We start from the raw sequence: 22,595 nt of genomic DNA on the forward strand, positions 1-22,595 counted from the left end.
GCTGTGATTGAAATGTTGAATGGCAGTGTCTTTAAATACTACTTTGAAAGCCATTACCTTTGCGGTACATATACATTTAGTCATTTAGCAGGTGCGTTTATCCAGAGTGACTTACAGTAAGTACAGGGACATTTTCTCAGAGGCAAGTAGGGTGTCTATGGACACAATGTCATTTGGCACAGGCGGGATTCGAACCAACAACCTTCTGATTAATAGGCCGACTCCCAAGCCGCTCAGCCATCTGACTTGCGGTTACTCCCTTATTGTTTTCTCAATAGTATTGGCAGCCTCCTATACTTTGTTGGAAAAAGACTCTTCAATCTGCATCACATTGATGAACACCTACTGAAATTCATTTACTGCAACATGCAATAAATTCAAAAGTGAATAGGATGACTCGCACCGTAAGAGATTTGTTCTCAGCTCCCCTTGCAGGTCAGAAGTGACAGATCATTTAGGGATAATAATCTATCATGTTTAAGAGACATGACAGTGCCAACACCAATAATGTGTTCTCACCCACACTGTCCTGACTCAGGACTAAAAAGCAGGTGCTCATAACCATTGGTTAAACAAGATCCCCCCACCTGGTCACTCCTCGTTCTCGTAGCTCATCTAATAAGCAGAGAGATAAAACACAGAGAAAAATGGACGTCTCAGCAAACTACTTTGTCAGACAGTAACAGCTGCAATCATGACACATAGTACTTCATGTAGGATACCAAGGTCTGATTGTCCAAACAATCATCTGGAACAGAGAGGAGTATGAAGATGTGAATTTGTCAAAATATGAAAATGTGCCATCTTGTACTATCCATCCATTCAATTATTGTGTTCTGACATTGAAAAAATGCAACAGCAAAACTGTAAAATAATCATCATCATGAATGAGGCTAATTAAATTCAAGCGAGGTTGCTGATCAGGGTTTGTTACTCTGAATCTCATCTCATTTGTTTTGACATGTGTGGTTTGTACAGCAGGTATTTAGGCTACCAGCCACTAACACATTCTCTGAGAAAATACACTATGACATCACAAGGGGACAGGTAGTGGAGGGATGTTACATTCCTAGACAAGAGAGGTGGCAACATCCCAAAATGGCTCCGGCGTCCCACACTACATCTCCCAGAATCCCTCACCAATTGGACAGGTGTAGATGTGTAAGCTACCTAATTAAGTTAGGACTAGACAAGGGGGAGGGGAAAGAGGAAGGGAGAAAAAAACAGAGAGACAAAGGGCACATGGCCGGGTAGATTGGATCAGAGAGCAGCTGTTTGAATACTAAGCCCTGTTTGAAAGATGCCGTTGAAGGGGAAGTCGTTTGTGTACATTTTTTTGTGGATTTGTGTTGGACGGTGGAAGTTTGAAGGGAAACATGCCTGAGTTTCATTTTTTGTAGTATGCCCTTGGAAAATAAAGTGCCATCTTCATGTTGAACCTGTGTTTGCACTGTCCTTCCCGCCCTGTTGCACTGCCTCACTCTTGCCTGCCCTAGTTGGCTCTTCTCATGATGCTACAACACATGTAGTCTATCATCCTCTGGTGGTTGGCAGCTTGATGGTCTTTCTCGGTTAATACAGTTTTATTACACAGCTGCAATCATAAGCATTGTCAATAACCCATCAACATTTGCAGATAATCAAGAAATGTGTGTGTATTTGTAAACCTTGCAGCTATCCCACATATGTTTTTGGACATGTTCTGAGGCATATTGTCATCTACATAACAACTAATGGGGTCCGTTCTTTTCTCTCTCTCTCATAATGACCCTCCTTAACAGAACCTTTTTGAATACTGGTGATGGAAAATAGCATTTCCATCTAAATGGATTCCAAGAATCCATTTACTCAACTATCTTCAGCTCTAGTTCTATGCCACTTAAATTTAGCAACAAGGGGGTGGTAATGTTCCTCTTGGGCAGATACACAGCTGAGCTAAACTGGGACATAAAGAAAGGAGCAATTATTGTCATTCTCTAATGTAGTCCCATACCTCACGACCCACACAGAGGGATTACACTGGTATGCTGATTCGCATAAAACCCCTGTTTCTTCCGATACTAGCATTAATTATTTTCATCAGTCTCGCAAACAGAATCACATAAATACTTAAATTAATGTAAATATTTCATCAAAACCACAACTGACAATACGGAAAAGAGTGCACTCATATATATTAAATGTATTAGCTCGTGCATCAGATTCATACTTTCTTAAACTTTCATTGGGGGTGAAATGAACATAAATGATTGTACATGCCTACAAAGATTAATAATGAGACACCATTATTGCCAATATCACAGACTCTGATAAGTCTTCAAATAAGCTTTGAATCCTTTACTGTTCTGTATGCCTGTCTGGAAGGGGATGACCGAAAAGTAGAACCATCATAGTGTATCTCCATAATCTGGTAAAAATATAAGCAGTGAATAACAATGCATGAAAATTGAATCAACAGCTAATGTGCTGAGTTCTTTCCTGTTTCATCTCCCCTTCTCCCCCAGCAGCTTCTCTGACAGCCTCTTCAGTCTCTGTGGAGCTTTTGCCTTCCTGGCTTCTGCTGAGCTGGGCTTCTTGGGAAGGGAAAATGCCTTCTAAGCAGAAAGAGTAACATGCAGAGGTGACTTGTCTTATGATAGACATAATTGGGAGTGTGGGGAGAAGGTTGTCTTGAAATTAGAGAGGGTGTGTGAGACTGTCTAGTTGATTTGGAATGGGAAAACTCGATTCTGGGGTTGCAATCGCAGTCTGTTGATAAACTACTGTAAATGATAAACATTTAAAATATAATTTAATGTTTACTGTGTGTGGGTTTAGTCTCTGTATAGTATTTCAATACTAAGACACAAACTAAACATGGACATATCACAAAAATCTGACCATTCCAGATTTTCTTGAGACAAAAAGATCAAGTAATCTTATTCATCACCTGGGCAACAAGTGAAAGGGATTTTGCTGCAGGGAGAAAACCAGTGGATTTGATAAACAGGCTAACAAAGTAAATCATTTTCCACTCGAAGTGGAATTAATTACAACCCATCCAGCTCATTCAAGTGCATCCCTCTCCTTGCACAGCGGTGAGCCTGAATATTTATCCTATTTCAAGCAGGCCAGCCTTTTCATTCATTCTCGTGGCCAACAACAGGCCACCTCAGGTCCAGTGTTCGTTTGGATTGTAGAGGCCTATCCTCTGGAGCTAAGGGGACATTGTCAGTGCACACAATTACAGGACTCACAGAAACCCTCTCGAAAGCTCTATATCACCTCAAACACAAGCATGTCGATTTTGATAAGCTGCTTTCAGTCAAGCCCTTCTACAACATGTGTGCCTCAGAGGAAAAAAAATTGCTGATCGAAAACAATTTGTGTTGGAGGATAGAAATGACATGCCTCACTTGAATCCACGTTCCCATGTGTGTTTTGTGTTTCATATGCAGCATTGAAATGGTACACATCTATATGTACCCTCCACTCTACACAGATGTGCACTCTCAGGTCTACTGGGGTGAGACTGGTAATATCATGTGTACATGGAGGAGTGTGTACGATCAGACAAGCCATGACACACATCACTGCTTCCGGCCGGAATATTCATTATGACTCCATGCTTGGGCTTTGGGAGGACCAGGATGCTAATACACCAAGAGATCAAAGAGTGGATGCTGAGCAAGAGCGTCTCCCGCAGGACAAAGTGGCCCATATTGCTGCTGTGTTCTGGGCTCTCACCTGCTCTTCTCGCTTCACCTATGCCTCCCAGTCTCCCCACCGTACACTCACTGCCAGACAGGACTTACTGCTAGGTACACTGTCCACCACAATACCTGACTCCCATGTTACCAGGGTAAACTGTGTTGACCATGAAAAACATCACTAACATCAACGTTTTGACAATCCTTTCTGTAAATAGCACCTGCCAATGAACAAAGCCTGCTGTAACATGCTCAAAATGGGCTGAACAGAAATATGAAATGTTTTATATTAGGAAATGTAGTTGAAGGATAATCAAAGAAACACTCAAGCAGGCTTTCTTGGGATCTAGTCTTTGGATGACTTGTCAGATCAATGCTTCTGTAAATGTCGTCCTGCAGCAATCTGTAGACAATAAAATAAATTAGCAGTAGTCTCTTCTCCATGCCGTCACCAGTTAAGGGTAACAATGTTCGAGGCTGTTTAGGCTACATTTGAACCTCCATCATTCTGTAATCTCCTCCCCTCTCATTATGCTCCACACAGCCGCGCTACCACACTATTATACAAAGGACACAGTCCTGAGTCACTCGAAGCCCCCATGTTATTCTTCTCCTTATGGCAGACTTCACTGGTTAAATTACTGTTCCGTCTCAATGAGGGTCTGTAATGACAATGGAAAAGGAATTTTGCTATGGTCTTCCTCTGGCATTTTCATTCCTCTGGTGTTCTCATGGCACTGTTCTTCTATGCTGCCTGCCACTCAGAATTGCATGAGGGCAGTCTCTGAATAATTCCTAGCCTATGATATGACCTATTCAGACATCATTCCCCAGTGTGAGATCTCTCCCACATTAGTGAGGTTGACCGGTCTGACTATGCAAATGTACCTTTTCCCATACCTGAGGCGAGTGTGTTTTGATGCATTTCGAAACATGCATATGATACATCAGATCATGTCTCATCTCACATCGTATCTCATGTGTGCCCTAACCTATTGACACTAAACAAACAACAAAGTGTGTTCATACCCAAGTGTGCGTGACAAACTATTGGGCAATGTCTGGGCACACTGAATGTTTTACTAAAATACCAAATATTAATCCAACATTTTTAGCTTTCCAGAAAGCTAGAGACCTAATTTGAATAAGACCTATGGCTGAATTGAAATTGATTCCATCCATCCTATTTCATTCCATTCCATTTGAATCTAAATATAGGGCACTGACAATGTTTTATGTATAAGGTCCCCTTTTTGTTATAACAGCCTCTCTCTTATCCAGGTTGATGGAAAATCCCAGAAGATCAGTTAACTGGCTGTGATAATGTACTCTCAGAGGGCTGAAGTCTGAAATTACTGTGCAAAAAATCTGTCTCTAAAGAGGGGACGAACCTCCTCCATAGGAATCTTCAAGGTGTGACCAAATCCAATTTCACGAAACACCTTTTTTCTGCACCGCCCTGCATCCAGACTGTCACATATCAGTAAAGTTGTTCCTTTAACCCCATATAATTTCAAAGTCTAAAGTAATTTCAACACCGATTTTATCTTGATTTTATTTCCTTCCTTTGAAGTGAAAGAAAGTACATTTGCAAGTGACTCATCCTGCAAAAACAGAGTGGGGGTTTACAGTTTCTTCCAAGTGTTTGAATACACATTAAGTGTTAACTAAGTTTTTCATTATTCCATCACCTACTCTATTTGATTAACTTGATCATACTACTGTAATCAAAGACTGGCCAAAGAGCAATAGGAAAAAAGGACCTAGACTTCTCTCTCTGTCAAAGCATTGTCACATGCATTCAGGATGATTAGTAATGGCACACAGGCAACTTACTGTAGAGATGAGAATTAGTCAATAAGAAGTTATTTTTACTTTGCCACGCTACAAATGGCATCCATCCACACCCTCTCTCCATGGGTCTGAACAGGAGGAGATGGCTGCACTGCCTCCCCCACAGCTAATTGGCAGATCCAGGGGGCTTAATTGGGTCATCAGCTGTGGTGATTGGCTTTGGTCACAATGATCACCACCAAAAGAGGCACAACGGCTGAGTTCCGGTGCCTTCCAGATGTCAAGACAAAGCCAACGCATGTCTCTCTCTTCCTTGAGCTCTCGGGGCTGGATGCTTGGGGGTTGAGGGGGGCTATAAATAGCAGGGTGACAGTGCTGCAGGGATGGGTGGGGGTCTTTGGTTGTCAGAGGGACTGAGGCGGTGTAGAATATGGGGGGGGTTCAGGACTACTCAACTCTTAAACGGGCCACAGGCCATGTGTAAAATAAGTTTGTAAATCCCTACATCCATTGGTGAGCACCTTTACTTTGATAGTTCCACTGAAATACCCAATGCATCGCAGGAGGAATTGAATGCCCAATGGGTTTTGACCAGAAGATGGTTTTGTTGACTGTAATCCACTTAGTCCAGTTTTCCAGGGTTTCATACGGTATGATCCAGAACATAAACCAGGAAAGCACACACAGCACCTTCTCTTTCTGGTGTTGTTGCTGGACCTTCTGGAGGAGTTCAGTGGTACATTTGCCTGCAGATCTTGCTGGTTTAAAATCCCCCCCCCCTACACATTGCTTTAAATAAATGCATCTGAAGAGACACATAAAATCTATTTTCTGTCTATTACAGAAATACATAGTGGTTGCATTTCTGCATCAAGTATTTTTTTAACCGTCTTTGCTGTTGGTGAAGCCACATAGGCGTCATTTAGAGTATGACATTACAGGGTTAAATAACTGTGAAATCCAACCATGGTGCCTTCCGCTCTGTCCTCAGGGAAAGTTCTTGTAGTTCTAAGTTGTGGGCATCTTTGTTGCAGCTGATGTGGAACAGAGAGGCTGTCCCTAAGGCTCTGATGTATATGTCCCCTGGGCTGTGAACAACTGTTGTACCATTTCCCCATGTTTATAGCAGATAATGTAACAAATTAGATCAACAGTAGGGTCTGACAGCCTCTATACCCCAAGGCCCACTGCACCAACTCTGTGTTGTTTTGCATGTGGCCCTGTCAGATGGAAAGCCATGAAACTATAATTTTTTGACTCTGGTTTATACATGAAGAGGACATCTTTACTTCAAATTGATCTTTGAAGCTTCAACAAGCAACACACAGACAGAGGGTCTGTGCCAACTACTGCTACACTGGAATGTTGTCGTAACAGAACATTACTAGAGACTGTGGTCAGGGCTGTTTGCTCCGTATGTAGAGTGTAACTTGGAAGATCACAGCACCATAATGGGGAAATGTAATACACAAAATAACTTTATATCGAAAAGGGAGCTTTGGTCACTCACTCACCCCAGGCACAATGCAATATGTGTTTTGTAGAGTGGTTATGCTTAGTGTTTTGTTTATGTTATGTAAGTTGCCAACAGAGGCTGAATGCCAATCATGTAATGGGGAATACATCTGAAGTATGTTGAATCAACTCAAGCATGTCTACCTAATGAAGTGTAAAAATATGTAAAGGAATATACCATGAACTCTTAACTAATAGGAAGTTGACAATGGTATTGTAATCCACAGCATATCACATGGCAGTAACGACTAGACCTAACTTTTTGTGTTCAATATGAGTTAAACCAGATCTAGGGCTACAACGCGTCTGCAGGTTTTCCACAAAATTATATGTTGATATTGTGCCTTGCTTCATATTTCTATTGACGATTAAGACTGGCAGGTTTGTCAGTATTAAAGTTAGCAGTAAGTCTCCTCCTCACCTCGATTAGCATCCACACAACTCCCAAAGACCACGACTCAAAGCAAGGAAAGCTTTTCATTATTAATTTTAATAGATAGCTCATACATACAGATTGTAGCACATTTTCATATATGGAATATCAGATGTAAACTGATTTATACTGAAGTGAATAATCTTATCATATCTTAAGTGAAGAAAACCTCTACTTCTAACTATCTCCAGGGGCAGATTATCTCAGTACCTGGATGTGTAGTTCATGACCCAGAGATTATTTCATGACAATATTTTTTTAAATTATTTTAAGTAATAAAATAAAAAGCAATATCTAAAAGCCTACAGGGAAAAGGTTCTGTGATAAATCTACATGTTCTTTTCATATCAGTCTATTTTATATGTTCTTTTCATATCAGTCCATTCTTTTTATGGATTAATTTTAATACTGAAAGAAACGTTTTACGATTACCTTTGTATAACTCATTGAACCTAATCTTTTGTTTTGACACACCTGAATGAGGAGAACAAAAAGAAACCTCTTCACTTTTTCAGTAGTCAGGCCATTCTTTCAGGTCATTTCATGGGTTTGATGTCATCACAGACTCATTAGTGTTATTCATTGAGGTACATGAACGAACTAATACATCTCAGATGGGATTTCAGAGGGGACTTCCTACTGGGATTCCCTTGCATCTACTCTCAGGCCACTCCCTGACACTCATGAGCAGGCAGTAGCAGTAATGCCAATGGGGCTATGATGATCTGCAACAGCTATCAGCATTCACTGCTCCAACACAGACTGACATCATGCCCTTCAGGCATGTTCATCACTGCTGAGGAAGCACAAAGATTTTCACAGTTATGCTAGGAGTTTATACCGCCTATAAGCACTGGCAGCAGAGACCAAGCACAAGTTCACTACCACAGCAGCTGGCTCTGTCACTCACTATGTAGGCTCCTAAACTCACGGTAAGCTCTGCTGCAACTGACAAAACCTGTAAATCCTGTGTCTGGTTGAGGACAGGGGAATGAGACAGTTGGAGTGGTGGTTGGGAAGAGGAAATTGTTAATGTCTTAGGCTCCATATTGGCTCCATGTACAGTTTTTGTACATTTGATTTTATTTTGTGATCAAAATATAAAACAATGTCATATTTATTTTCAATTTATTTTCATTAACTTCGCTGTTATTTATTTCTAGTGATTTAAACTCAATTTTTTTTCAACAGTTTGGCGCAGATGCATGGCAATCGTGAATGACCATTGAATAAGATATATACATTTCGAACGAGTGTGCCATCCAAATGATATTCGCAATGAAAAAACAATCCATAAAAAAGATTGTTTCTTTTAGGGAAATGTTTTTGTGCGTGCTGTTTAAGTTATCAGAGCAACATTGCTCTCTAGTGGCAATAAAATAAATAAATACTTTCACACAATTAAAAGGTAAAAGCCAATTTATAAATTGGTTTGGCTTTTTGTATGCCACTAACACAATAGTGCAAAGGTTACATGTTTAACAAACATGCATCAATGACAGAGAATTATGGTGGTCAATTCATTATTGAATAGAATAGAATAACAATAAATAATGCTTAAACCGCAAACGATTATTTAACAATTAATTCTAAAACAACCATGAATATACAAGTATAGGATGTCAACCTCTTGCCTCCTCTTTACTGACAGCCCATGTAGGCCTACATTTACATTGTATTCATTTATCTTCCATCTTTATCCATATCTACATACAAATAATGCATGTAGAAAGAACAGTAGAAGATCAAGTATCTGAAGTTCTACACTCTTTTGGTGGTCAGAGTCAAGGAACAGTCTGTAAGATATAGCAAGATTGCAAATAAACCAAATCTCAGATAACAGCCGCAGCTAACAAACTACTACAGTATAATAGAACACTCTAATTATATCTCAATATTACTACAGCGCAACTACAGTGTAAGTCAAATGAACGATAAAACACCAATAACTTTTCAATTACAGTAGTGAGCTGATTAATGTATGGTGACCAATAATTATAATTTTACAGTGCAATAATATCTAAAATCCTCACAACGTCTTGATTCGTGCAGTGTCTAGTACAGTGCTGCAGAAACAGCATAATATCTGAAGTGCAACATCTGGAGCACGATCACTAAAACTGAGTTGCATGGTCACATCCATAAAACCATCCTGGATTTTCTCCTGTTCTGAGTAGTCCAGAGGAGTGAAATACAGAGAAAGAGAGGGCAGAAAGCTTAATGTTTGAAATCCTTGCCTTTTTGTTTACACGGCATACCAAAATACACCTCTATATTTGACCTAAATCAACAGTGAGATAAGTGAGAAACCTAATTTGTCAACTATGAACTCCGCATCTTTGGTGACATTCAATCACATTAAAAGAATTATTAAGGACTAAATAAAGCTTCAGCAAAGTATGAAGAGAAAACAATTATTATGTCTATAAACATTTCTGCAACCAACAGGTCTAGGACACTGGGTTCATCTTATCTCTTTGGCATTCTGTATCAGTCAGAATCCACAGTAAATGTACTCAGAGACAGGACTCTGGCTTTTGTAAACAGCAAAGGCCATATAGAAATATACTATGATGTTAGCCCTTAGTGTACAGTATGGAAAAATGAGAGAGATACAAAAAGTATATGCATAGACGGTACATACACAATACACAAAACGTCATAGCATGGAATCAAAATTTTGCTTTTTTTGCTTTTTTCTGTTCCTTCACAGAAAACAAATCACTCTAACTCAGGTCTAGCCCCAAGTGAAACAAATCATCAAAAACTTTGGGAGATTCAGAGGTTAAATATGCAAATTGAGTGGGCCTGGCTTGTGCAAAAGGCGTCTAAAAAGGGGCTGGGAGGTTTGCCTTTCTACATACACACACCAAGGTTGATCATTCAGTGGAGCACTGCCTATCTGCCTTCTGGACAACTGTATTCTAAGGTAAGGAAACCCATTGAAACCCCTTCTATATCTAACAGTAGAGTACTGCTGTACGTTTACGTAATGGGTCTGCTAATTTAAATGTTCAAGCTTATAGCTTAGCCTGTTTACTCTCTTCCTCAGCAGGTATGCACACAACGGTTCTGCTGGTGCTCTGGGTACTGGGAACATCCAGGGTGTTGCCAGATCCTGACACGGGTGAAGAGAAACCCTCAGAGGAGCCTATACCTTGTTCCAAGGGCTGCACTTGTCTGCTTGATGACTATAGTCTGGAGCTTCATGTCTACTGCAGTGCACGCAACTTCACACAGGCTCCTTCTGATGTGCCTGTCTCCACTCGCTTGCTCTGGCTTGATGGAAACCGGTTCACCTCTCTCCCTGCAGCCTCTTTTAAGGATCTCAGCAACTTAGATGTTCTGAATCTTCAAAGCTGTCAGTTGGTGACACTTGACCAACAGGTCTTCAGAGGGCTTAAGTCACTGGCTCACATCCACCTTGAGCGCAATCGCCTCCGCTCATTACCAGGGACTATTTTTCAAAACACACTAAACCTTGCCTCGCTTAGTCTCCATAACAACCAACTCTCTCGCATTGAAGAAAAGCTGTTTGCTGGCCTCTCCCATATGTGGCTTCTCAACTTAGGGTGGAACTCATTAGCAGTCCTTCCTGAGACTGTTTTCCATGACTTGCATGGTCTACGAGAGCTGGTATTGTCTGGGAATAGACTTGCCTATTTGCAACCACAGCTCTTTCAAGGTCTAACAGAACTGAAGGAGTTGGACCTCACTGGAAATTACCTGAAGGTCATTAAAGCCAATGTGTTCTTGAAGCTACCAAAGCTTCAAAAACTTTACTTGGCCCAGAATCAGATAGTCACTGTGGTGCCCAGAGCCTTTATGGGTATGAAGTCTCTCAGATGGTTGGACCTCACAAATAACAGACTAACAACGATTCATGATGAGACTTTCCTTGGTCTTCACAGTCTACATGTGCTGAGGATTTCCAACAACTCCATCACTGCTCTTCGGCCCAGAACCTTCCGTGATCTGCAGTACCTTGAGGAGCTGCGTCTGAGTTACAATCGAATCCGTGCATTAGGAGAGAGGATTTTTGAGGGGCTTGGTCATCTGGAGGTTCTAGAGCTAGAGCACAATCAGGTGCAGGAGGCACGCGTTGGCACATTTACAGGCCTCTCCCATGTTGCTGTGATTAACTTGTCCGGTAGCTGTTTTCATAGTCTTCCAGATCAGGTGTTCAAGGGCCTGTCAAAACTCCACAGTCTTCACTTGGATAGAGGCTGTCTTACAAAGGTCACAACCCAAGCTTTCATTGGTCTCTCTGGTCTGCGACGGCTCTTCCTCCACCACAACAACATCTCTGTGGTGGAACGTCAGACATTCGTGGACCTCGTTGGCCTTCAACAGCTAGACCTGAGGTTCAACAAGCTTGAGTCACTCACCTCTCACACCTTTTATGGCCTCAAGAACCTGGACTATTTGCTGTTGTCAAGCAATGTGTTCCGTTTGCTCCCCTCTGAGGCTTTGCTTCCGCTGCAGCATCTCTCATGGCTGGACCTCTCTGCCAACAAACTAGAGTTTCTGCCAAATGGCACCATGCAGCTCCTACCTAGGCTGCGTTATCTTAACCTTAAAGATAATGATCTCAGTAGCCTCCCAAAAGATATTCCAGACACCCTGGACCAACTCTGGCTCTCAGGTAACCAATGGAAGTGTGACTGCAGTGCCTTTCCCCTCAGAGCCTACAGCTTAAGGAAGCCACAGGTGGTGCCTCGGCAAGTGGATACTCTGGCCGAGGGGGAAGAGCCCCACACTGTTGTAACCATCTACAACAACATAACTTGCAGCAGCCCTGCCCACCTTGTTGGCCAAGATCTTCGAGATATCACCAATGGACACTTCCTCAACTGCTGAGTGAAGGATATGGGAATGATAGAAAATAGAGAGCACCAGACAAGATAAAACAATTGTTTAAGGTGTCTAACTGGCTAATGCTATTGCTGATCCTATCCATGCAAACATTGTACTGTAGCCTAATGTAAAAATGGAAAATGTATCTTATATTTTGAGTGGCCTATCTTGATTGCTTTAGTGTATTTTTTCTTTGAAATGCAGCCAACAAATTAAAAAGGTTTTAAAAAGTGATTGATTCGTGTTTAATTAACCTAGAAACAGCTCAGTTGGGCTATTTGAGCTGCCCAACTGATTTTCTAAATGTGAATTCAGAGCAGTCTTTTTGTGAATTCGCCTGTTAAACTCTTACTGAACAAACACTGAAAATCCTGTTTGTTTTCCCTCTAAACAAATATTAAGTCGTAAGAGAGTATCGTGTTCTCATGAGATTTTGCACTTCACCAAATATAGTTGCCTACCAGGTAAACAATACCAGTTCCCAGAAATGTATTGGAGCAGCCAGGTCATGGTTCGTTCAGGATTTAATAGTGGTTGATGTATTAACTCTTTCAAATGACTTCCTCATTAGTGAAGAAAACATTGTATCTAAATTCTTTCTAAATTACAGTTTGAGGTAACCTCGTGGCCATAAAAAGGTGAACTAGGTCCTTTGAGTTCTCACCGCAGGCGTATAATGTCTAATTAATTTAGTTTACATAAGATAACTAAATGGAGTAATACCATGGTCTACCAATACAGAAAAGCTCAGCAGGAACTCTACTTTGCCAGCCTTTGGCGCGTGCTGCCACTCAAATGTTTCCTGTGTTGTCTTGACAGTTGTCATAGCAACCGATCGGCATTTCTGCCAGATTAGCTAAATAGCAAGCCACCTTTCGCAGATTTTTCATGTAATATATAGTGCTAGTTGTTTCTTTAGTGAAGAATATATGACTATTGTGTTAATATGGATTTGAATCATTCACATTGGAGCTCACTGCTTGAAAGTATCAGATCGGGGATTCCATCCATCGATTCAGACACTTCGTCAATAAGTGAAGTAAGTTCGTTAGCCACAGTCACTGTCTGTACAGTGCTAGTACTGGTGTAGCTAACTATTAGCACGCTACTATGTTACTCTAGTTATGGCACACTACAATACTTTCGCAAACGTAAGAGTGCACACTTCTCGTTGTTTACAATTCTTCATTATTGCAGTCTGAGAACGGAGAAGACACAGCCATATTTCGCAGACCCACAGCACTTCTACCTCAAAACACAGAGGATTTTGAGGAGTTCCTCTCAGTGTCATGGGAAGAATGTGACGTTTTAGAGGTACGCTGCGCAAACTCATCTTCGCTGAATAGTGATTTACAGTAGAGAACATTTCGTGTCAGATAATCTGTAAATTGTGTGTGGGTTTAATTAGGAGGTGTCACAGTGTCGGACGGAGAACACCTTGTGTGATCAGGCAGAGCCTACGAATGTAGCTCTTGAAGCTACAAATTCAACCCAAGAGGAAACACTGCAGCCCACAAGCAACCCTGGTATTGAGAAACATGGATTTCACATCGATTACGCTATTAAATCATCTCAGACAGACAGACAATGGTCTTGTTATTCTACAATGGAGATGAAAGAACACCAAGACTATACATGTTTGAACAAAAAGCATACAACAAATGCATACATCACTGGACCAGTCACATTAGAAACAGTTGGTACTTTGCCAACATTGGGAAGAAAAGCAACCAATTCTGATAAATGTCTGGAAAATAGTAAAGCTGATGACGGTTTTCCCATGCTGTCTTTAACGGTGAGTTTTAGCTTTTCAGACTGGCCTACATAAAATGAGTCAATGGAAGAGAGTACAACCCTTTTGACTGACAAAATGCTTATATAATGTTACATCATATTGTTGAGCAAAGAAATGCTGTGATTTTAACAGCCACTGGAACAATGGGATCTGGATCTGGTCCTCCAGACTCTTCAAAAGGATGAATTCTTCATTCAAGGCAGTATGTCAGGTGATCATATAACAGCAGGTGACTTCACACAGGTGGTTTGGAATTAATTAATAATAGGAAAAGTAATATGTTAAGTTAATAAAAAGTAGTGCTTTTGGTTTTTCAATGTAATTACAGTTTAGTCTTTAGAGAATCAGGTGGCTGAGCGGTAAGGGAATCGGGCTAGTAATCAGAAGGTCGCTGGTGCAATTTCCGGCCGTGCCAAGTGAGGTTGTGTCCTTGGGCAAGGCACCGCACCCTACTTGCTTCGGGGGGAATGTACCTTTACTTACTGTAAGTCGCTCTGGATAAGAGCGTCTGCTAAATGACTAAAATGACTTTCAGATGCCATTCACCATCAAGGCTTTAATCAGAAGCAGGAAGGATTATCCTGTATAATCAATAAAATGCCATTCTCCAATTTGTGACAGGTGATAACACTGAAGGGACACTCACACACACTTCTCAGGAGAGCATAATGGAAAGATTGGATGATTTCTGTAAGAAACAGTCAAATGAAGAAATAGAAGTAAAAGAAAAAACAGCAATGCAGAAAAAGGTTTCTGTGCCTCAATTACATATTTCCCAGAATCCCACTGATTTCAGGTAATGTGAAATAAATCAATGTATTAGTGTTACATGTATTTCCTTTTTAAGTGTTTTGAGTACATATGTAGAATATTGTAGTAACAGTACCACATCCTTGCTTTTGCATGGTACAGTCAGAAGGTTGGACAGAGAAAATCATCTCAAACGATGGCAGCAGAGCTGAAACTCAGCCGCCAAGAATCACCAACTGTATATATCGACTTGCGTTGTCCCGAATCTGCCTTGAAGGCAACAAGAACATCAAATTTCAGGAAACCTACCATTCCAAACTTAAATAACACAAAATCGCCTGAAGAGAAAGCCCTCAATTACAGGCTTACCGGATCCATCAGTGATAGAAGGTAAATATTATGTCCTTTACATCAATCAAAGGATCGTCTATGACTTCCACATTGCTATTGGCCTCTTTTCCTTTCCATCTCCTCCCAGGGAAAAAACTGGAAAGAGTATGTTACTCCAACGAGTACGAGAGGCAAATAGACAAAGAATTGAATCAAACAGAAAACACTCAGCACCGGTAGAGGATACAGGAGGATCCATTGGATGTGAGAGCTGTTGTGAAAATGTGCCAAGGCGCAAAGCTCCTCCTCCAAAGGTTTTACTGCCAAATGTGAAAAGCCAATCCCCAGCATTACAGGGTGACAAAAACAGACAATTAATTGCGAGAGCACCCACTGCTCAGCAGACATCAACCACTAAACAGCCAAAACCTCAAAAGTAAAATCCACCGTTCATTAAATCATCTTCATGATCAACAAAGTATTGACATCAACCTTGATGATTAACAGTACTTGAATACCTTTATTTTGTGTGCCAGTGACCATCAACGGAAAGAACAGTTGAAGCAGAAATTGCAGCACAGACAGCGTCATCAGCTCCAGAAGAAAATTGAATGCAACAAACCGAGGAGATCTGTCAATGACACAGAGCCAGCTGCCGAGAAGACAGATGTCCTTTATGACTCTGTGAGTTAATATTGAAATATGACAATCATTTTTGTGTTCTGGTTTCTCCTGAAAGGATCTGATAAATGTGTGCACCGACATGTTTTCTTTTTCTTTCTCCAGGAGGCTTCTTACCTACAGTCAGTCAAGACCTTGCCCACAGATATTATAAAACATGAGAGCCTACTGCTGACTGTTTGCCTCTCCAGCATAGGCATTGTGGCCGGCAACAGTCATGGAAAAGCACAAACAGTAGAGTCAGCTACAACTAAATCCCACATATACAATGCTCTGGTCTCTTGGTTTCTGTCCTTGGTAAATGATTTTTTTTTTTGTACTATTGGATGTCATTTTTTTTGTTTGCGACATCATTCCTTACTTATGGGGGGCTATGTGCTGTGTGGTAGGTTGGACCAGGCCCTAGATGTAAGGACAAGGCTGGCATCGAAGCTCCATTCTGGGTTGCAGGACTTCAGCAGCAGTGGAGAGAGAATGGACTGGCTCTTCACATCTTAGCTGTCTCACACGAACAAAACACTTTGCTCTGCTCCAAATCCAAGGTGAGCTAAAAACACCCAAAGTCTCACACCATCTTCTGCCCTGAGAATTTGAACACCTGAAATGATCCAGTGTTTCTGCTTACATAGAAAAGGGCTGTGAACAAGGGCAGAAGTGCATTCCACCATCGAGTCTGCAAGTTCCTTTCCCAGACGCCTCTCACCGTGGCTGCCAATTGGTTGCCACACCTCAGAACCTTGTTGGAGCCACAGGCCAGCCTTCCAGTCAGCCATGTTCCCTTGGCTTGCCTAAGCTGCTTTGTCTCTGTCAACTCAGACCAACAGGTGGGTAGAACGAACAACCTGTGATTCGAAGATGATTTATCACATACTAAACAGACCATTGTGTGAAGGCCTTGCTCACTATGGTGGGAACTTGTGTGCCCCATCCCAGGCTGTGGATAGTGCCTTTGGTTTGAGTCCAGGCTTCTACTGGCAGACCCTGGAGAATCAGGACCCTAGCTGCCAAAGGGTGGAGACCATGTGCACTCAACAGTTACACACAGAGGTGAGTCTTCCTCCTTGACTAGGCTCTCATCGTAGCTGCTCAACAGACTCTTAGCTGGCCAAGATATTATATTATTAATCACAAAACATCTATTGTATGTCATTTCTAGAGTCTTTATAAATGTATTTCGTTGGGTATTGCGTTGACATTTCTGTATCTCTCCCCCCTTTAGGTAGTCTTTGCTTTGGGATACAAAACCTTGATCCTGCAACCCCTAGCAACTCATCACACCCTTCAGCTCATCTTCAACTCAGGCCTTGATGTGTGTGGCCTTCGCCTCCTCTACCCCTCTACTGAGCTTCTGACAAACAGTGCTGGTATGACTGATATCTAACTAAGGCCTAGTCCAGCAGCATAAGTGGGCCAGAATGTAACACCAGTAAAGACTTTCCCCTGTTTCTCTGCAGGGTGTAACCCATGTGGTCAAGACCACGATGGGACCAATCAGCCCGTCCTCGCCCTGGCCCTCCGTGGTCCTCATGCCCGTGCTGTGTGGCAGGATGTCACAGGCCCTGCAGACCCCTCGCTGGCCAGGAAGACAGACCCAGTGTCAATCAATGCTCTTCACGGCAGCTGCAAAGACCAGCCCTTGTTCTACTCCCCTCGCATGGCCAGTCGGGTGCAGAGGGAACTGTGTGTGTGGTTTGCAGAGAGAGCCCCCACAGAAGCCTCATCAACACAAGATCAGGCAATAACTCTGGGTGACAGGTGTGTACAAGACTATATAGATACAGAAATACAACATTTTTGCTGAAAAAAACATTACAACAGAATCTATCCTGACATCGCCCTCGTCCCAAATTCTGTGTTGACTTTAGTGATGTCGAGAAAGCCACCCCCTCACGGTGTCTAACCAGGACATCTGCCAACCTGTGTGCCACAGTGACAGGTAACTCGACCTAAGACCAAGCAAACAAGCCCCCATGTTGGTTTTACATTCTTATTTAGTCTTGAAATGTTCTAAATGTCAATTGCGTGTCTTAGCCAGCGAGTGATTGTGTCTCCCTCTCCCACGCAGCGGATGTGTTCCTGGTCGTGAGCCCCGTAGTCGCCCCATGCTGCTACAGCCAGCTGCTGTCTGTGTGCGAGCGCAGAGGCTTCAGTCTGAAAGGGCTCAAGAGGGTGCAGCTCTCCAACAAACAAGCACAGGCACTGAGACTCACTAGCCAGCAGGTAAACACAGACTCATCCCAAACATGATACTGCTTTGCTATTTCATCATTTGCTCTTTGCCCCATGTTCTGCGGCCTCTGCATGTGTTTCCCAAGGTGTCCATGTTCTGCAGGCCCCCTGCTGTGTTCTTGGATGAGGATCACGTGGAGCTGTCCTCTCACTGCCTCGTCCTTCTGCTGAGGAGAGAGAATGCTCTACGGCACTGTGCCAGCCTGCCTGCAGGTATAGCGCTCATGTGCTGAAGATAAATTACATTTACATTTAGTCATTTAGCAGACGCGCTTATCCAGAGCGACTTACAGTAAGTACAGGGACATTCCCCCCGAGGCAAGTTGGGTGAAGTGCCTTGCCCAAGGACACAACTTCATTTGGCACGGCGGGGAATCGATCCGGTAACCTTCTGATTACAAGCCCGTCTCTCTCACCGCTCAGCCATCTGACCCTGAGATTAGGAAAGGAATATGTCATGTTCGTATCTCTTATCAAATCGCAGCGGCTTCTAATATTCATTGAATCTGTGTATATGTGTGTCTGTGTGTCTTGTGTGTGTTGACATTCTTGATGCTTTTTTTTCTCCAGCCCTGGTGAAGGGATTTGAGGAGCAGGGGGTGATGGGATGCACCCTCTCCAGGCTGTCTGACGATATGAAAATGGTCCCCGGCTGTTTCTTCCACATCCTGCCCTACGCTGAGAGCCTGCTCGACAGTTTTGGTGAGTCGATAGTCCTTTCAGTCCCTAGCCCTACCCACCTGCCTGTCTCCATGTTCCTGTTTCCTGGTGACGCGCTGTTTTCAGGAGGGAGTATGTGGGAAGTGCCGGAACCGTGCCGTGTGTTGCTGTCCAGTCATGGTTCTCCATCCAGCTCTGACGTAGAGCAGGTTGTGGTTCTAACCTTGTCGGGCACGGATATGAGCCAGGGGCTGAGCGTTCTAGAAAGAGCCCTGAGACCGAATCCAACAGGTTCTTATCTACCACATTCCAATATATTTATAAAGCTTGATGATGGCATTCGAATTCTTTGAAAGTATTTGAATGGCTATTGTTTATCACACTGATACTGTCAGTGACCCAGCCCCCTTGTTTTTTCTCAAGGCAATGCAGAGGAAGGTGGATTTGAGCTTCTCGCACTGAAGTGGTTACCTACGCTATCCCGGCAGCAGGCCCGAGAAGTTAGCCCTTTCGAAGTAGGAGACCAGCTGTGGCAGAGCAGCCTGGCAGGCCTGGCATTATGTCCTGCCCTGGTGTGCGTGCTGAGGAGAGTGAACGCTTACGCTACGCTACGCAGGCTCGTCCCAAGCGATGAGCCTCGGAGCCTGAATGTGCTGGTGTCCTCCACTCCTGAGCTAGCGTACAGACAGGCTCTCCTCTTCTTTTTTGAGGGCGAGATCATCCCAGGTAAAACCTCAGTCGGCGTACACCTCTAACCTCTAAGTATCTTGAGGGTAAATACTTTGTCAAGATTGCCCCATGCCAATGCCCACATTCTTAAGGCTTTACAATGGACCTATTGGATTGAGTTAATGAATTGTCCAAGACAAACTTTGCATACATGTATTGGCCAGGACAAAGTATTTAAGCCATAGAACCAATTGATTTAGGTAGATACTAAGTATTGTTCTTTTATCTCAAGATAACAGTGTGCGCCAATTACTGAAATTCCTGCCACCACCTTGCATCAACGCACCTGGTATGTACCACCTCTAAGTTTGGTGAGAAAGAGCTGAAAGAATAGTGATTGGATAGAGTTCTCTGCACAACACTAAATAATTTATTTTTTATTTTTTAACATTTGTTGACAGATGACATGTGTTATTCGGGAAACAAACGGAATAAAATTGAATACAAGTCGTTCCAATTCTATAAAGAATATAGTACTTTTAACTAACATTTGCAACTATTTTTACACCTAGTTTTTTTTCCCCTTTGCTATAATACAATCCACCAGAAGTAGTAATACTTTTACTCGATCTGTACTCTTTGCACCTTTGGGATTGATAGTTTTTTGGCTGTACTCTTCTCACGGTTGGTTGAGGACAGCCAGCTATGCATGATAGCATACCACACTTTGAGTTTTTGTCTCACATCAAAACAACAATATTGTTATTTATTTCAGGTTCCAAGAGTGTGTCACTTCTCAGTAGCATGGCAAATGGTGAGTTCTGATGAGGTTGAAGACCACTTTGGAGACATTGTTGAGAAGTTGAGAACTCATTCTTGAACATGTTCTTAGGTCCCCAGCTACTTGTCACTCTGTGTCTCTTCAAGCCTGGAGTCTGGAGCCATGTTCTGGGTAAAATCTTTCGAAAAGTGCAGCAGAATGGGTTCACCGTAGTGGGCCTACGCGTGGTTGTGCTAGACACATCCACAGCAAAGTCCCTGCTGCATACAAACAAGGTAATCCTTGGACTGACCTATAGCAAAGGAAAAAAAAAATATTTCATGGAACATGTTTGTGTATTATCAATATTCGTTTCAACAGTCTGTGTGATCCATACATGACAAAATATCTTGCAAAATACCTTTTTATTTTGTTTCCTGCCTTAGCCCATTAGGTTTATTCTTTGTTTTGTATAGAACCCTTGTGATGTAGAAGCCCAGGTGCAGCACCTTTGTTCTGGCCCCTCGCTGGCTCTCAGTCTCCAGAGAGAGAATGCTGTGAAAAGACTTCTGGACTTGCTAGGACCAGAAGACCAGACCCAGGCCCGTGCTCAGGACCAGTTCCTGTGGAGGGCGTACTATGGCACGGATAGTCCTCACAGTGGCATCTATGGTCAGTAACCTTTTCCCCAAGCTAGGCCACCCTTCAAGTCAACAGAGACCAATCAATAACATCAACAACCAAGCTCAGACTGGTACTCTACTATTGTGTTTAGAACATGAACGTGAGTCATTAATATTTTCGCCATTGTAGGGTCAGCTACATATCGGGAAGCCGTTCAGGATGTGAAAAGGATGTTTCCAGAAGGGATGTGCTGCACAGAAACTGAGACGATGAGACGGGAGCAGGTACTCTCCTCACGGGTAGCCATGCGGTTTGCCTGACGTGTCGTATCCACAGTGTGAAAACTGATTGTGTGTTTTCAGATACCCTGCGTACACTCCGACTCTGTGGCCTGTGTGATCCGTGAGCAAAGCTATGCTCTGGCTTCTATGGCCAAGGAGAAGGCATCACTCACACTCCTAATGGAGTCAGGAAAAAATGGAGGTTCGGAAACCTGGAGATCCCAATCTTTTAATCTTGCTCAATTCTGACTGAGATGATATATTTTAGACCCACTTTTTTTTAAGAACCAAACTGATCATACAGCTTATGCTATGATACTACGACACTGTGATTACTGAATAACTTTCCTTGGAATGATTATTCCCGACAAGGTGTTGACCAAGTATTTTGCTACGTTGGATGTTGTTTCAGCCGCAGTTGAACTTTGTTAGCTGGGCTGAAATTGTCCTGTTGTTTGTTTGTTTGTGCTAGGGTCCTTAGTGCGCAGTGCCCTGTGCCAGACCACCTGTCTGCTCGTGCCTTTTAATGTTCTGCAAGTTAACCGAGTGCCCCTCCAACTCGACCTCCTGGAGAGCCTGCTTAAGGCAGGCTGCCACCTTGTGGCTGGAAGAATGAGCGTGCTGGATGAGGCCCAGCGGCAGCACGTCAGTAAAACACTGGGTGGGAAGGTGAGCGTGGCTCTGTGATGCCGGAAGGGATATTACTGTAGTATGGGGTGTGATTTTTACTGTGTATATACCCTGAATGGGGATGCAAGGAAGTAGGTAGAAGTTGGTGGAGTGTTAATGCATGGTCTCTGGTGTATCCTTTAGGCTCCTCATCTTCCAGAGGGCCCCTGTCTTGTTTTGGCTCTTCAGAGAGACAATGTTGTGACCTGTTTCGACTCCATACTTGAACGGTGAGACAATCATGCTGTTCATGCTGACCTGTTCGAACCTGAATGTTTCAACTTGTTAATGCTGTACATTTTACATGAAACTTGAGCATTTACTAAACCAGCATTTGCTTTAGAATTTACAGGGAGAGGTCTGACCTAGAAAAAGTGGGAAAGGGGATCATTTACCCCTGCACTGAAAAAGAGGTAAGATTTTACAAAATTAACCTTAATATAGTATTCAAGCATTTTATGCAAGCATACTTCTTGTATGAATGTCTAACAACCCCTCCCTCACCCCACTGGCTTCAAGTATATATACGTTACACGTTATCTTTGTTTTGGCTTTAGGCTGAACATCTGCTGTGCTACCTATTTGATGCCCTGTCTCCAGATTGTCATCATGCTATTGTACCACAGTAATGACAAATCCCAATTGTTGAAATCACAAACAGACCAAATATGTGAAATTTGCAGGGCTTAAATTTGTCTTGCACTACACTGCTACACACACATTGTTTTAACTGTTTATATAACTAAAAGTGTGGTGCATGAATAAAACAAATTCAATTGAACTCTGCTCAAGCTTGCCTATCTTAATGTGCACATTCCATGACTCATTTTTATCACACTGTGTGGTGCATGAATAACCA

General features: G+C 42.5%; 2 protein-coding genes across 3 annotated transcripts; both read left to right on the top strand.

The window, feature by feature from the left end:
* Window positions 1-10,272: 10,272 nt before the first annotated feature.
* On the top strand, window positions 10,273-12,515 carry igfals (insulin-like growth factor binding protein, acid labile subunit). Of its 2 annotated transcripts, none has more exons than XM_047039184.1 (2): window positions 10,273-10,360; window positions 10,487-12,515. In XM_047039184.1, the coding sequence occupies exon 2, from the start codon at window positions 10,489-10,491 to the stop codon at window positions 12,289-12,291; it is 1,803 nt and encodes a 600-aa protein (XP_046895140.1). In that variant the 5' UTR covers window positions 10,273-10,360; window positions 10,487-10,488; the 3' UTR covers window positions 12,292-12,515. The 2 variants fall into 2 exon arrangements, with proteins under 2 accessions (XP_046895140.1, XP_046895139.1); XM_047039183.1 differs by having other exon boundaries at window positions 10,274-10,360; window positions 10,484-12,515.
* Window positions 12,516-13,174: 659 nt separating this feature from the next.
* LOC124479810 (dynein axonemal assembly factor 8) lies at window positions 13,175-22,522 on the top strand. Its single transcript, XM_047038721.1, has 30 exons — window positions 13,175-13,327; window positions 13,486-13,602; window positions 13,697-14,083; window positions 14,216-14,294; window positions 14,705-14,879; window positions 14,996-15,223; window positions 15,312-15,599; window positions 15,700-15,847; window positions 15,950-16,141; window positions 16,234-16,386; window positions 16,474-16,668; window positions 16,778-16,891; window positions 17,064-17,208; window positions 17,299-17,599; window positions 17,710-17,780; window positions 17,910-18,064; window positions 18,160-18,286; window positions 18,644-18,775; window positions 18,860-19,024; window positions 19,157-19,459; window positions 19,695-19,751; window positions 20,178-20,216; window positions 20,295-20,458; window positions 20,639-20,834; window positions 20,976-21,070; window positions 21,149-21,269; window positions 21,540-21,736; window positions 21,881-21,966; window positions 22,080-22,149; window positions 22,294-22,522. The coding sequence occupies exons 1-30, from the start codon at window positions 13,235-13,237 to the stop codon at window positions 22,363-22,365; spliced, it is 4,665 nt and encodes a 1,554-aa protein (XP_046894677.1). The 5' UTR covers window positions 13,175-13,234; the 3' UTR covers window positions 22,366-22,522.
* The last annotated feature ends 73 nt before the right edge of the window (window positions 22,523-22,595 follow it).

This window comes from Hypomesus transpacificus, chromosome 17 (genome assembly GCF_021917145.1).
Source record: "Hypomesus transpacificus isolate Combined female chromosome 17, fHypTra1, whole genome shotgun sequence".
NCBI classification, from domain to species: domain Eukaryota; kingdom Metazoa; phylum Chordata; class Actinopteri; order Osmeriformes; family Osmeridae; genus Hypomesus; species Hypomesus transpacificus.

Excerpts from the sequence above, each read along its gene's own strand:
- igfals (XM_047039184.1), top strand. The coding sequence starts at position 10,489 with ATGCACACAACGGTTCTGCTGGTGCTCTGGGTACTGGGAACATCCAGG.
- LOC124479810 (XM_047038721.1), top strand. The coding sequence starts at position 13,235 with ATGGATTTGAATCATTCACATTGGAGCTCACTGCTTGAAAGTATCAGA. Across the intron at positions 15,600-15,699 it reads AAACAGCCAAAACCTCAAAA|TGACCATCAACGGAAAGAAC; the intron begins GTAAAATCCACC and ends TTTGTGTGCCAG. Across the intron at positions 18,776-18,859 it reads GAGCCTGCTCGACAGTTTTG|GAGGGAGTATGTGGGAAGTG; the intron begins GTGAGTCGATAG and ends CGCTGTTTTCAG.